Source organism: Cynocephalus volans, chromosome 8 (genome assembly GCF_027409185.1).
Source record: "Cynocephalus volans isolate mCynVol1 chromosome 8, mCynVol1.pri, whole genome shotgun sequence".
In the NCBI taxonomy this organism is placed as follows: Eukaryota; Metazoa; Chordata; class Mammalia; order Dermoptera; family Cynocephalidae; genus Cynocephalus; species Cynocephalus volans.
Window position 1 is genome coordinate 52,834,354 of NC_084467.1, and position 13,687 is coordinate 52,848,040.

Sequence of the window (13,687 nt, forward strand, 5' to 3'; positions counted from 1 at the left end):
ACATAACAAACTTGACCATTTTAACCATTTTTAAGTGTATCATTCAGTGTTAAGAACATTTGCATTGTGCAACCATCAACTCCATCCCTCTCCAGAACTTTTTCATCTTCCCAGACTGAAACTACAGAAAAGGTTTTGATCCCACACTTGACAAGCACACAATTTTAAACACTTGACCAGCACAATTTCAGTGACTTACATTCCGTGGGACAAACACTTGATCCAGTGGTGGTATTTCTCTGCACCTGTAGATGTTCCAGGGTCTTCAATATGAGTAACTAAAAGAAGAGAATCCGAGAGAGGATGATGTTAGCCCCTTCATCTAATGATTGCCATTGGAGGGCTGTGTGGTTTTTTTCATGCCAACTGGGGGAAACTTTGCTTCTTTTCACGTCTCAATTTTCAAGGTAGACAAGATTGAGAATAACAGAGTAGCTTTGTCACCAATTTAAGGACTAACTTACAATCTCAGCATAAGTAACTCATGGAAACAAAATGTTAGTTTTCTTTTTCCCCTAACATTATTTGGACCCCTATGTCCGAAGAATTTTTAACATCCACTTTTAAGGTAGCAATTCCATTTTACAAATAAGAAATCCACGGTGCGTAGAGTTTTTGTAATTGGTCCTAGGAATAAGAGGTAAGTGCCTCAGCAAGGATCTGAACCTAATTCTGATCCTTTAGCCCTTGCTCTTTCTACTCTGCCATGAGAATGTCTTTTCTTGAGTTGTCTTTATCTGTTTTTGGAATCAGAATCAGGATTATACCAGACTCAAAAAATTAGATGAATAGCCTTTTTCCATGTTCTAGAACAACTTATATAGAATAAAAATTCATTGTAACTTGAAATCTTATAGAAGTCAAATGTAAAATTAGCACCAGCTTTTTTTATAAAAGGGAATATTCTTGGCTATCACCTCAGTTTTTTTTTTTTTAATAATTACTAGTCTGTTGCAGTTTTACATTTGTTCTTGCACTAAATATAGAATTTTAAATTTTTTGAGAAATGTGTTCACGTAATATAGAGTTTTAAATACACCAATACAGTTCATATTGATATGGTATCCATAATTTTATTTCAAATATTTGTCTGTATTATTTGCTTTTTTTAGTTCTGTGATTTATTTGTATCATTTATTTTTTCTTCAGTTTTTGCAGTATATCTTATTAATGTTTTCCCGGAACTAGGTTTTAATTTCGTTAATCTTTATATGTGTTTTTGTTTTGTGTTGTGTATTGTTTCAGTTTGTTTGGTGGGGATAGTTCTATTTTCATTAATAGATTCCTCTAGTTTTTCTATTTCTTGTTTTTTTGCATTTGCTATGTAGTTCTTTTTCCAACTTCTTGGATATTGTGCTTAACTTACTATTTAACTCTTCTTGTTTTCTGGTGAATTATTCTAAATTACAAATAGCTTTTTAAGATCTGCTTTAGTTGCAACTCTCAAGTTTGATATCTAGAATTATAATTTTTATTCAATTGTGAATACTGTATTTCTTAATTTCTTATTTAAATCTTGAGCTTTGTACTGATATTAATTTATTTCTAAACACATGGGGTTTTTTAAGTTTTCTTTTTATTTTTAATTCATAATTTTTGGGTTTTATTGCACTATGTTCCAAGAACACGTGTTACAGCAAACTCTCAAGGAAAGGCAGGACACTGAGGGTTGAAGCAGGAAGCAGAGTTTACTGGTGCCAGCACTGGCTCAGCAGACTCATGCCACAAAGGCTGAGCCCCGAACACAGTGGGGCTGCTTCTTCTATATTGGAATACTTCCAGCTTTTACAGGGAAGCAAAGGGTGACATTAATACGGTGATGTTTTTCCCTCGCGTGTGGAAAGTCCCAGACTAGCAATGGCTACAGCAGGACAGGGTGTAGCCAGGCATACCTGGGTGCCTCATACACTCTGTGTGATATTGATTCTTTGAGAGTTATTGGAGTTTCTTTTATGATCCAGTACTTAGTCTGTTTCTGTAATTGTTTTGTGTGTGATTTCCCAAAAATGTATATTTTCTGTCAGTTGTAGAATTCTATCTACTACCTTGAGCTTATTGACTTGTTAAAGTACTCAGTATCTGTTTTTAAACATCTTTTTCTGCCTTATTATTCTCTGAGAAGGGTCTGTCAAAATTTTTGTTTCGTGTTGTTTTCTTAGCTGTGATTTTTTTTTTTTTTTTTTTTTTTTTGGTGGCTGGCTGGTATATGGATCTGAACCCTTGGCCTTGGTGTTACAAGGCTGTGCTCTAACCAACTGAGCAATTGGCCAGCCCTTGCTATGATGTTTCTTAATCATCTTACCCTTGTATGTCTAATAAACAAAGCAGAAGAAAGCATTAAGTGCTCTAGTTGATTCTGGGAGAAGAGGTCTTAAACTGAGTCTCTTCTTAAGGCCGCATCCCTAGGGGACTCCAAGGCACCTCTGCAGAACCTCTAAATTGAATATTATTTCTGTAAACAATCTATCAAGCAACGTTTTAACCTTTCATTCTTATTTCTTATCACTCACGCACTTAACCTGAAGGATTTACAATTTGCAGCCAAACTGACTCACGCTCCCCACCTCACCCCACCTGCTTACATGCTTTTCCTCTTGCCATTCTGCCCACCAGGATTCTTCTTCACATAATCAAACTCTGTACCTTATTCAAGACCTTGATCAAATTCTCCTTCTTCCAAAAAGTCTTTTCTAGCCATGCCAGTTCTTTGAATTCTAAAAGCAATTTTTGCTAGCATAATTAATTTAGTATTTATTTACTGACCTAAATCCCTAATAAATTCATATTTATTCAGTGACCAGCAATTGTTGTGGTCAGAACTTTTATTTAAGTAACTGTAGTTATTTAATATTTGTTGTGTTAATTTTGCCTCCTTACATGATATGTAAGCATCTTAAGGATAATGCATATCTTGTATATCTCTATTCAATAAAGGGTACCCACACAACATCTTGTTCTTTTTGCCAGCCAACAAAAATACCTTGAGTTTGTTTACTTCAGTGTTTAATATGGCTTAATTTTTTTCCTATGTAGAGGACAGTTTTGTGACATTGCCAGTCCTTCATTTTGCTGTATTTTGCTAAGTGTGTTCTTTATTATTAATAACAAACTGTCAATGAAAGTTCTTAAAGATTCTCTTCTAAATCCTTATAAAGCACACATTTATTCTCTTTCTGAAATAAGCCTCCACTTATGCTTAATTCTTTTAATGTAAATGTATGCCTAAAGTCATTTTTACAAGTTTAAGTTTATCTACTCACTTATATAGCAGTGTTTGTTAAGTCTGGTAAAGTGATAGAGTGGACTGGGCTGTAACTCCCCTCCTCCCCAAGACTAATTAGTTGAGTTCAGCTTCCAATTTGCAAGTTTCCTTCCTAAGGACAACAAATGTAATATGTCAGGTGTTATACCAACCGATCAGAGTTCTGGGATGGTCACAATCTACTAATTTGCTATTCAGCTATGAGATGACTACTTCAAAACACAGTAGTAGTCATCAAGCCCTTGAGCCTTGGCAGTCCACCTGGCCCAAGCTGGTGCCATACGCTTAAACATGCTCAAAGCCATACTGTCCTCACATTGATTTGCTAGTGTGGTTTTGTTGCACAGACCAACACAAGTGAAACATAGCCAGCCGAATCCTAACGTAGGTCGTTTAGAACATAACATAGTGGTAACAACGTGAGGCAGAAGATAGAATAAAAGAATTTTAGAACCTGTGTAAGCCATCAGCTGCTAGGTTATTTAACGTGTTTTATTTAATTTCCCCACATCCATGAAATGGGTATTATCGTGCCCATTTTGCAGATGAAGGGTGGAACCCCAGAGAAAAAACAATGTATTGATTTTGGGGTATTGAGTTACATGGTAGGTTTGTGGATCGAATGAAAATCTGACAGCTAAACCAACATTCTTAATTCCCCTTGCTTTTGCTCATATAACTCAATGTTATTTTGTGCCCTTTGTATATTTTAAAGAAGTATAATTATTTAGAGTTAATTGTTGATTTCCTTCCCTACTGGACCATAAATCCTAAGAGTAGAACTGTGACTCTTTTGTTCAGCATTGTATCTCTAACACTAAACACTGTGCTTGGCACGTATCTGGTGCTCAGTTAATATTTTCGTTTCTCTTTATTTGTTGGGGGAGGAATGGGAGGATGGGGAGCCATGGTTTCCACCATATTGTGTTGACTCTCTTAGGTAAGAAAAGAATCCACGGCAAGTTTATGCCAGTGTGAATGTGAACACAATCATAAAGTTTTACGGGTGAGCTAAATTTCTTAGGTGGAAATAGAATAATTATTAACTGTAACCTGCGTATGAGGCCGTAAGTACTTCCTTCTCAAGAAGGAACTATTGTGGAAGAATCATAGTAAGGATGGGGAAATGCTGATATCTCAATAATACAGATTTAACTGCTCTATTTAATTTAAAAAAAAAATTTTTTTTAATAGAAAAAATCAGGCAAAGATATGCAGACCTGCCTGGAGAACTGCACATTATTGAGCTTGAAAAGGATAAAAATGGTCTTGGACTCAGCCTTGCTGGTAATAAAGACAGATCACGCATGAGCATATTTGTGGTGGGAATTAACCCTGAAGGCCCTGCTGCAACAGATGGACGAATGTGTATTGGAGATGAACTGTTAGAGGTGAGAGGCATGTTTTTAATTTCTTTTTTGGTGAAGTGGAGGCAGGTACAGTGGATGATGTGCAGGAAAATGAGGTGAAAGGGTAGAATGTTGACAAATTATATTTCCTTCAACATCTTAAAATCCTTTTCCAAAACAGGAACAGAAATCAGATTGCTTACAAATGTTATTTGCTACTTGAGTAAAAATTAATCTCACAAAATATTTTAAAAGCCCTTAAGTAAAATATCATGGAAACATATTAAAAACCTAGAACTTGTTTTTAATACCAATTGAAAAATTTCAAAGCTAATTTAATTGTATATTAATCTAATATTATTACTATTTATCAAAATTCTCTTTGGGTTTTGAATTACTGTAAGTATAACTGTTGTTGTTGTTTAGTTTTTTGGGAAGGTGTTAGAGCCAACAAAAGCCTGTGGACTTGTCAAGGATGTTTCATGTCTGTCAACCTGGTTTTGTGGGTTAAGGCCACGTAGGTTCCTTATTTAGTAATAAAATAGAGATAAGAGAAGCTAAAAAGAAGTCTGATCCTCTAATTACTCTCTAGATCGTTTCGTCAAAAATCTGAAAAGGTTATTCTTATTTTTCTAAGCTTCAAGTTAAGGCTTCTGTTCTGAGTTTAAGTTAGTTTGATAATCATTTGCTTGTTCCTTTATTCGTTCATTCAGGTAACACATTTTGAATGTGTATTAGGACCAGATGCAGAATAAGACATGAATACATCCAATCCCTTCATTCAGATAGCTCATAGTCTAGAGGAAGAAAACAGACATGAAATGAAGATAGTTGTACTACAAAATGAAGAATATAATAATCACGGTAGCACTGACTAGCATAATCATTAAATAATAAAAGTCAAAGATGACCTTATGTTTTAACCAATATAATTCATCACTTCAAGTTTATTTCCTTTGGCTAATGTTTAGAGATGAGACTAAAGAGATGGTGGTGGTAATAACGATTAAAGTAAGAGCTGATTTACTGAGTTACTTATGCATCACACGCATTTGTGTTCAATGTTTTTGAGAGCTTTATATGGTAAGTACTCTTATTATTCCCATCCAATGGATAAGAAAACTGGATAAGTAACATACCTACCTAACATTACAGAACTAAGTGACTAAGTTTGAATAAGAACCCAGGCTTGCCAGACTCCAAGACCCATGCTCTAGCCTCTGATATGTACTGTGTTCCCCGTGCTACTTCTTTAGTTAACCCCATTTGTTAGATCCTTGAGATTCCTGATTTATGATGCTCTAATCTTTGGGGATCTAAACAAATGGGGCTAAAGAAGTAGTGTGGGGAACACATTCGCTCTGTTGTGTTATACGTATCTAGACACAGATTTCCTGTCTTGCATGATATATTGGAATCACCCCAAAGGCCATAATTTGGAACATGAAGATTCTAGTTCTATTCTTTCTATCTTAGTAAGACTCAAGATGGAATGTCCAGTGGGATCCAGACCAACAGGAGCACTGGTATTTTATTTCTCTGTCTGACATTTTATTATGTACTGGTAACAAATGAGCTGTGGCTGCAGAGTAATAAGTGTTTTTACAGGCCAAACACAGACTTCAACACTGTGTACATGGCAATGAGCACTGGACTTTGAAAACCTATTTTAATGTATCCTAATACTTTTGGTTATTATTTGTGTTTCAGAAGGGGCTTAGCATAGTTCATGTAGAAGAGATAAACACTTTTTCTTCTCTTACACAGTCAGTACAACACCAGTACACCAGATGTGTGAGGGTTTTCCCCCACACACCAAGAAGTTCTCCAGCAGACACCAGCTGGGTATCCTATAATTCAATTCAATTCTAACACTGTCTGATTGGGGATAACAGTGTCAGATCCCATAGGTTGAGGGCTCAGTCCCACAGGACTGCTCCTCACTTCAGATGCCAGTCACAAGTCCCGGGTTATGACCTGTGTTTCTGATCAGCCAGCTCTAAGTTGGATGCTCCCACAACCCCCTCCTCAGGTTTGCTTAATTTGCTAGGATGGTTCACAGAACTCAGGGAAACACTTTACTTATGCTTACCCATAAAAGATATTACCAAGGAAACAGATGAACAGCCCGACGAAGAGATACATAAGGCAAGGTATATGGGTGGGGGTGGTGTGGAGCTTCCATGCCCTCTCCGGGCATGCCACCTTCCAAGCATTTCCATGTGTTCAGCAACCTGGAAGCTCTCCAAACCCATAATTCAGGGATTTTTATAGAGGTTTCATCACATTGGCGTGATCAACTGACTCAATCTCCAACCACTCTCCACTTTCTGGAGGATGAAAGTTCCAAGCTTCTGATCATGCTTGGTTCTTCTGGTAACCATCTCTTATCCAGGAACCCACCAAGTGTTGCCTTATTAGAACAAAAGACTTTCCCATTGATAGAGTTTAGATGTGTTGTCCCCACCAAAACTCATGTGGAAATCTGATCCCCAATGTGACAGTGTTGGAAACTGATTGAGTCACGGGGGCGGATCCCTCATGAATGGATTAATGCTCTCCCTGGGAGAGGAGGGGTAGTGAGTGAGTTCTCGCTCTATTAGTTTCCATGAGAGCTAGTTGTCTAAAAGACCCTGGCCCCACCCTCCCCCTTGCTTCCTCTCACCATGTGATCTGCCTGTACCCGCTTACTGCCTGCTGCTTTCTGCCATAAGTAGAAGCAGCCTGAGGCCCATGCCAGATGCAGCTGTCCCAGAATCATAAGCCAAATAAACCTCTTTTCCTTATAAATTACTCGGTCTCAGGTATTTCTGTTATAGCAACACAAACGTACTAACACACCCATCAACCAGGAAATTCCAAAGAGCTCTGTGTCAGGAACCAGGGTCAAAGACCAAATATTAGAACAAAAGATGCACCTAGCACCCCTATTTGCTCAGGAAATTACAAGGGTTTTAGGAGCTCTGTGCCAGGAACTGGGGGCAGAGACCAAATATTTATTTCTTATTATATCACAATTGCACAGCATGGCAAATAGTTAACTATTAATTAAAATATACTTCCTGCTTCACAGACAGAAACTTCTGGTCTTTGTTTGCTAGGCTGTAGGCTGGAAGAGCTCTCCTGGATAAAAAGGAATATTAACATTATACTTTATTGGACTCCTCCTATTCCTTCCTTTGACTTTCTGAATTTGGCCCTTTCATTATTATTCAGCAATTTCATCTTCCTTTAGAGATGGAAGGAGCAAGAAGATTAGACATGGCAATAAGTTAATTCCCCTCCAACCCCCAAATATTTTGTAGTTTTAAAAAAATGACAACAACAAATAAAAATATGTTGGAGTCTAGATTCTAGCATCATGTATCTTTGGCTAGGTATATATCTTCTTTAAGCCTCAGCTTCTTCCTTTTTCAAATGGAGATTATCAGTTCATTCAGCAAATACCTTCCTGTGCATCTGTCATGTAGCAGGCACTGTATGAACAAGGTGTTGGTTCTCCATTGGTGAACAAAATACATCATACCTGTTCTCACAGACCTTAAAGGCATCAACCTCAGAGGGTGTTGTGGGAACTAATGAGAGAAGGTATGTCAACTATTGCCACAGTATCTGGCATGTGGTAAATACCTTAATACCAGCTGATATCATTCATAAAATAATATTTTTTTGTGAATTTGTGTAATTCACTTCTTTTTAGTTTGTGTATATTAATGCCTTTGTCTCTGAAAGTATGTCTTAGAGGGAAGTCATCTTATTTCTTCACAGCTCCGTGCAGTGTCCTGAAGAGCTGTGGGAATGGAAAAATGCACTTACAGGATTCTTGAGCAGTTATAACCCACCCATATTCTCATGTGACTCTTTTGGCTTTAGTTCAGGGATGACAGAGGATTAAATTCATGTGGGAAACATTTCCCTGGTTTCTATTTCTAGCTCAGAAAAATTTCAGTCATTTCTCTATGATATGTGAGGAATTTGTATATAGTATAATATCAAATCCAATGTGCTTTCGAGTTGAGAATAGGAAATTGATTTAACAATGAGTATCAGGAAAGCTAAAAGCCAATGTTACAATAGCTGTTCTTTGAACATTGCAGTGTAGTAGATTGCAGAAGTACACTGCATTATGTAGCAAGCATTTGCAAATGGGCTTTTAGATTATATTTACTGGATTTCTAGGGTAGAGCAAATCATATGCATTTATTTACCCACCCCTACTATTTATTTTTATGGTCTCTTCCCACAACTGAAATAAAATTATCCAGGTCACGATTATTTTTACAACTCCACCATTTGCTCATATTATTTCTCGTTATTACTTTGTCATTATTATATTATTACTTTGCTCACTGCCTCCTTTTATTTGTAGTTGATCTTATTTCTTATAGAACCTTAGATGAGGCTAATTTATAGAAAGTAGAAAAAAGCCGAATGGTTGAACATACATTGCAGCTTCTTTGAAGTCAGAAACTCTGCTTTCCTAGGAAAGCCCTGTTCAGGCTGATTTTTGGCACAATATTCGCTGGCAGTTTTGTTGCTGTGAGACTGCATTGTTACAGTGGAAGAGCAGTCAGCAAGTTCTGTCGATCGATGGCCCAGTTCATGTATAAAAGAATTTTTGCATTAAGCCCCTAGAAGACAGTGTGATTAAATCTCAGCTTTTTTAGCCCTTGTTGCTAGTATGGGGGTTTCTGAATTAATTTCAAAAGGCATTAACATATAATTACCATGTAGACTGGAATGAGACTTACACTAGAGCATTAGCTTTCCCTAAGCAATTAGTCCCAGAAAATGCACAGGCCTAGACATGGTGCTGTCATGTGAATATAGGATTTATTTATAATCTTCCCTATAATACAGCTGTGGGAATAGAGAGCTGATAGTGCTGTGCAGGGAATTGGAGTGATTTGTCAGGTTACAGAAGCAGCCAGAAGGAACAGAATGGGTGTCACAAGAAGTGCACAATTGATTGAGCTAGCACGTAGCACGGTGTCTTGTCTGGCTCCTGAGCCCTTTGAGATGGAGGAAGTATGTGACACGTTCCCTTTGTAATATTTGCCTATAGGATAACCACAAATAAATCATGTCATTTTGCATGTGTATAATATGGTATTAAGGAACCATTAAAAACTTTTTAAAAACATGAATAATTTCCATATTTGCCCGAGATAAATACATATAACCACAGGTAAACGCAGATCTTAGTATTCAGAAATGTTTATTTTATAAGAGAAAAAAACTGAAGCCATAAAAATTAAAAGACTGACCCAGGTATATGCAGCAGTTTCATGGCAAAACTCCTACCTGAAAGCCCTTACCACCACTGCAGTCTCAATAGTTTGTCCTTTATTCTTATTGCCAGTGAATTAGTTTTGGAATCTTCTGGATGTCTTAGATATGATTTGGAAGTACAGTACAGTAGTTAATAAATCACTAGCTTTTGTGCATCCATGGTTAAGATTACAGTCATTCATCACTTAACAACAGGGGTACATTCTGAGAAATGCATCATTAGACAATTTTGTCATTTTGTGAACCTCACAGAGTGTACTTACACAAAGCTGCATGGTATAGCCTACAACACACTTAGACTATGTGGTATAGCCTATTGCCCCTAGGCTACAAACCGTACAGCATGTTACTGTACTGAATACTGTAAGCAGTTGTGACATAATGGTAAGTATTTGTGTGTCTAAACATAGAAAAGTTACAGTAAAAATATGGCATTATGATCTTATGGGGCCACCATAAGATTTTTGTTGTTGACTGAAACATCATTACACAGCACATGAGACTGTCCTTGTAATTTCCAGTCAAAAGCTTCTGCCATCTAGATGGTCTCTTTCAGATTCTTACTGTTGATGGTTGCGATGTTATTATAAAGTGTGGTTTTTAATTCAGTAATTACGCCATAAGAGACCTCATGTAATAAAATATCCCATTGTATGGGAGAAAATATTTGCAAACTATACATCCAACGAGGGATTAATATCCAGAATATACAAGGAACTCAAACAACTTCATGATAAAAACAAAACAAAACAAATAATACAATTAAAAAATGGGCAAAGGGGCTGAGTAGACATTTTTCAAAGGAAGACATACAAATGGCCTATGGTACATGAAAAGATGCTAAACATCACTAATTATCAGGGAAGTGCAAACCAAAACCACATTGAGATACCATCTCACCCCAGATAGACTGACTGTTATCAATAACAAGTGCCTGTGAGGATGTGGAGGAAAGGGAACTCCTCTACACTGCTGGTGGGATTGTAAGTTACTGCAGCCACTATGGAAAACAATATGGAGGTTTCTCGAACAACTACCGATAGAGCTACCATAAGATCCAGCAATCCCACTTCTGGGTATATACCGAGAGGAATGGGAATCATCGTGTCGAGAGATACCTGCACTCCCATATTCATCACAGCTCTATTTACAATAGCCATGTAAATATGGCTAAGATATGGAACCAACCTAAATGTACATCAACAGATGACTGGATAAGTAAAATGTGGTATATATACACAACGGAATACTACTCAGCCATTAAAAAAATGAAATTCTCCATTCGTGCAGCATGGATGAGCTTGGAGAAAATTATGTTAAGTGAAATAAGCAGGCACAGAAAGAGAAATATTGCATGTCCTCACTTATAAGTGGGAGCAAAGAGAGAGAGAGAGAGAGAGAGAGAGAGGAAGAAAAGGAAAGATCACAATGAAACATTAAACTTTCAGAAGGAGAGAACAGACCTATAATTACTAGAGGTGGGAAAGGGGGAGGGTGGGAGGGTTATTGGAGTAACTGGGTAAGAGTCACAAGGAATAATTATGATTCATAGTGATGAACATGCTAATAATATTGATTTGATCATCGCATAGTACACACAAATACTGATAGTCAACTCTGTACCCCATAAATATACATAATCAATTATGTTTCAATTCCAAAAATAAATTTAAAAAAGAATCCTATTGTAGAAACTATTTTGAAGAACAGAAAGGAGAGCAAAAGATTTCAACATTGCCATAAAATGATTTTTTTCTGCAGTTTTATTAACAATTAGCTTCTTAATAGCTAAAAATACAAAAATAAATTGATCAAATTTTTGACTGTGGCAGTGCTTTCACAAAAGTCAAAACCTGAAGTTTTACCTTTCAAATACGAGATTTATTGTATGTCAATAAGATCCCAGTAAAGCTATTAAAAATGGTTTGATCAAACCTGACAAAAATAAATATTGCAAGCAGATACTGAATATGACCTTCCTATATACAAAGCTAAAGTCACCCCATTTTGTGACTCTTGAAATAACGTGCATCCCAGTTTGCAAGTCTAAAAGTCACCATAAGAACATGATGCTGGCTGAGTGGTCAGCCTCACACAAAGTGCAGTCCTCCTGGTCAAGATAGCATAGTAAACAATAGCTATCTGAGTCTTACTAATTGTGTTCCCTAAGTGATCATTTGTACTATATTCAATTTTAGTTACAAAAGACTTACCTTTAAGAGAAAGAGAGGGTGATGCAGTGTGTGCTGTATTGGAATTAAGCTAACATTGAGTACTTTCTGTTTGCCAGGCAGTGCTAATTCTTTACATGCATTCTCTCTCTTTTTTTTTCCCATTTTTATTTTTATTTATGTTTGCATCATATTCTTTCCTTTTTTTTGTTTTAAGTTTATCATTACCAATGTAAACATTTTCTGTGGCCCCTTACCAGTTTCTCCCTGACTTTCCCTCCCTTCCCCTTTCCCACCTCTGGTGGCTTTAGTTCCATTCTCTCCTTTTGAAAGCTCAAAGGAATTATGGTGACTGTTTTATCTTCCTCCCTCCCTCCCTTCCTCCCTCCCTCCCTCCCTCCCTCCCTCCCTCCCTCCCTCCCTCCTTCCCTCCCTCCCTCCCTTCCTTCCTTCCTTCCTTCCTTCCTTCTTCAGCTCCCACTTTTAAGTGAGGCACATGCTGTATTTCTCTTTCTGTACCTGCTTATTTCACTTAGCGTAATTTTCTCTAAGTTCATCCATGTTGCTGAAATGGCAGAATTTCATTCCTTTTTATGGCAGAGTAGTATTCCATAGTGTATATATACTACATTTTCCTCATGCATTCGTCCACCGATGGACATTTAGGTTCATTCCAACTCTTAGCTATAATAGAGCTGTGATAAACCTGGGAATGCAGGTTTGATTTCTGTTCTTTGGGTGTACACCCAGCAGAGGGATTGCTGGATCATATGGCAGTTCTATCTGTAGTTGTGTGAGGAACCTCCATACTGTTTTCCATAACAGCTGTTTACATGCATTCTCTCTCTCAACGTTTACAACAACCCTGTGAAGCACGTGCTATTTTAATCCCCATTTTACAGATAAAGGAACCTGGGCATGAAGGGGCAGGATTAATATGCAAATGCTGACTTTTCTGACTCAATAGGCTATGTTCTTAAGTTATTTATTTCTGGTAATAGTGATCCTAGAAGGTGATAAGTGAATTCCCTACCATTTTGTAGTTTTGGTAGATATAGATTAATACAATTAGTTTAAAATACCTGAGAAAATTTCTCACAATGCAATTCTAGGTTATTCTTTTCATCTTCTTAAAATTTAATTCCACTATGGATTCATTAAAAGAAGAATGTAGCCGATGAAATTATATCCAACTCTGAAGAACCAAAGAAGATAAGTAATAATTTTTTGAGTTTCTTCTTGCACAGTAATAGAGCTTGTCTGAACTTCATAATCAAAAACTCTGCCCTTCAGTTCCATGACAGAGTTAGGGTTTTATTTGGGGGGCTGCAGAAACTATTATGTAAAACCTGGTTCATGTTGGGTGGCCTCATTCTTTTCTGTGTTTCCTGCTGTGAAGTTTTTGAGCTCTATTTCTGCCATTTTTGTTTTCGACTCTGGCCTGTTAGGGGAAGACTTCTGAATTATTTAACCACACTTCACTGTCTTTATGCCACTGAAATATTTAGGCTGAAAATCTATATTCTTATGGTTCTCTCATAAAAGCTTTATGTGACATCTCTCCAGTAAGCCAAATTATCTTAAAATCAGAGAGAACATGAAAACAGAAAGTA

General features: G+C 37.0%; 1 protein-coding gene across 4 annotated transcripts in view; it reads left to right on the plus strand.

Annotated features, from left to right (window-relative positions):
• Window positions 1–13,687, plus strand: part of PATJ (PATJ crumbs cell polarity complex component) — a 369,539-nt gene that overhangs the window by 226,393 nt on the left and 129,459 nt on the right. For all 4 annotated transcript variants that reach the window (XM_063103640.1, XM_063103641.1, XM_063103642.1 and 1 more), the window contains exon 28: window positions 4,457–4,653. In XM_063103640.1, the coding sequence (XP_062959710.1) occupies window positions 4,457–4,653 (197 nt within the window). The remainder of the gene's footprint in view (window positions 1–4,456; window positions 4,654–13,687) is intronic.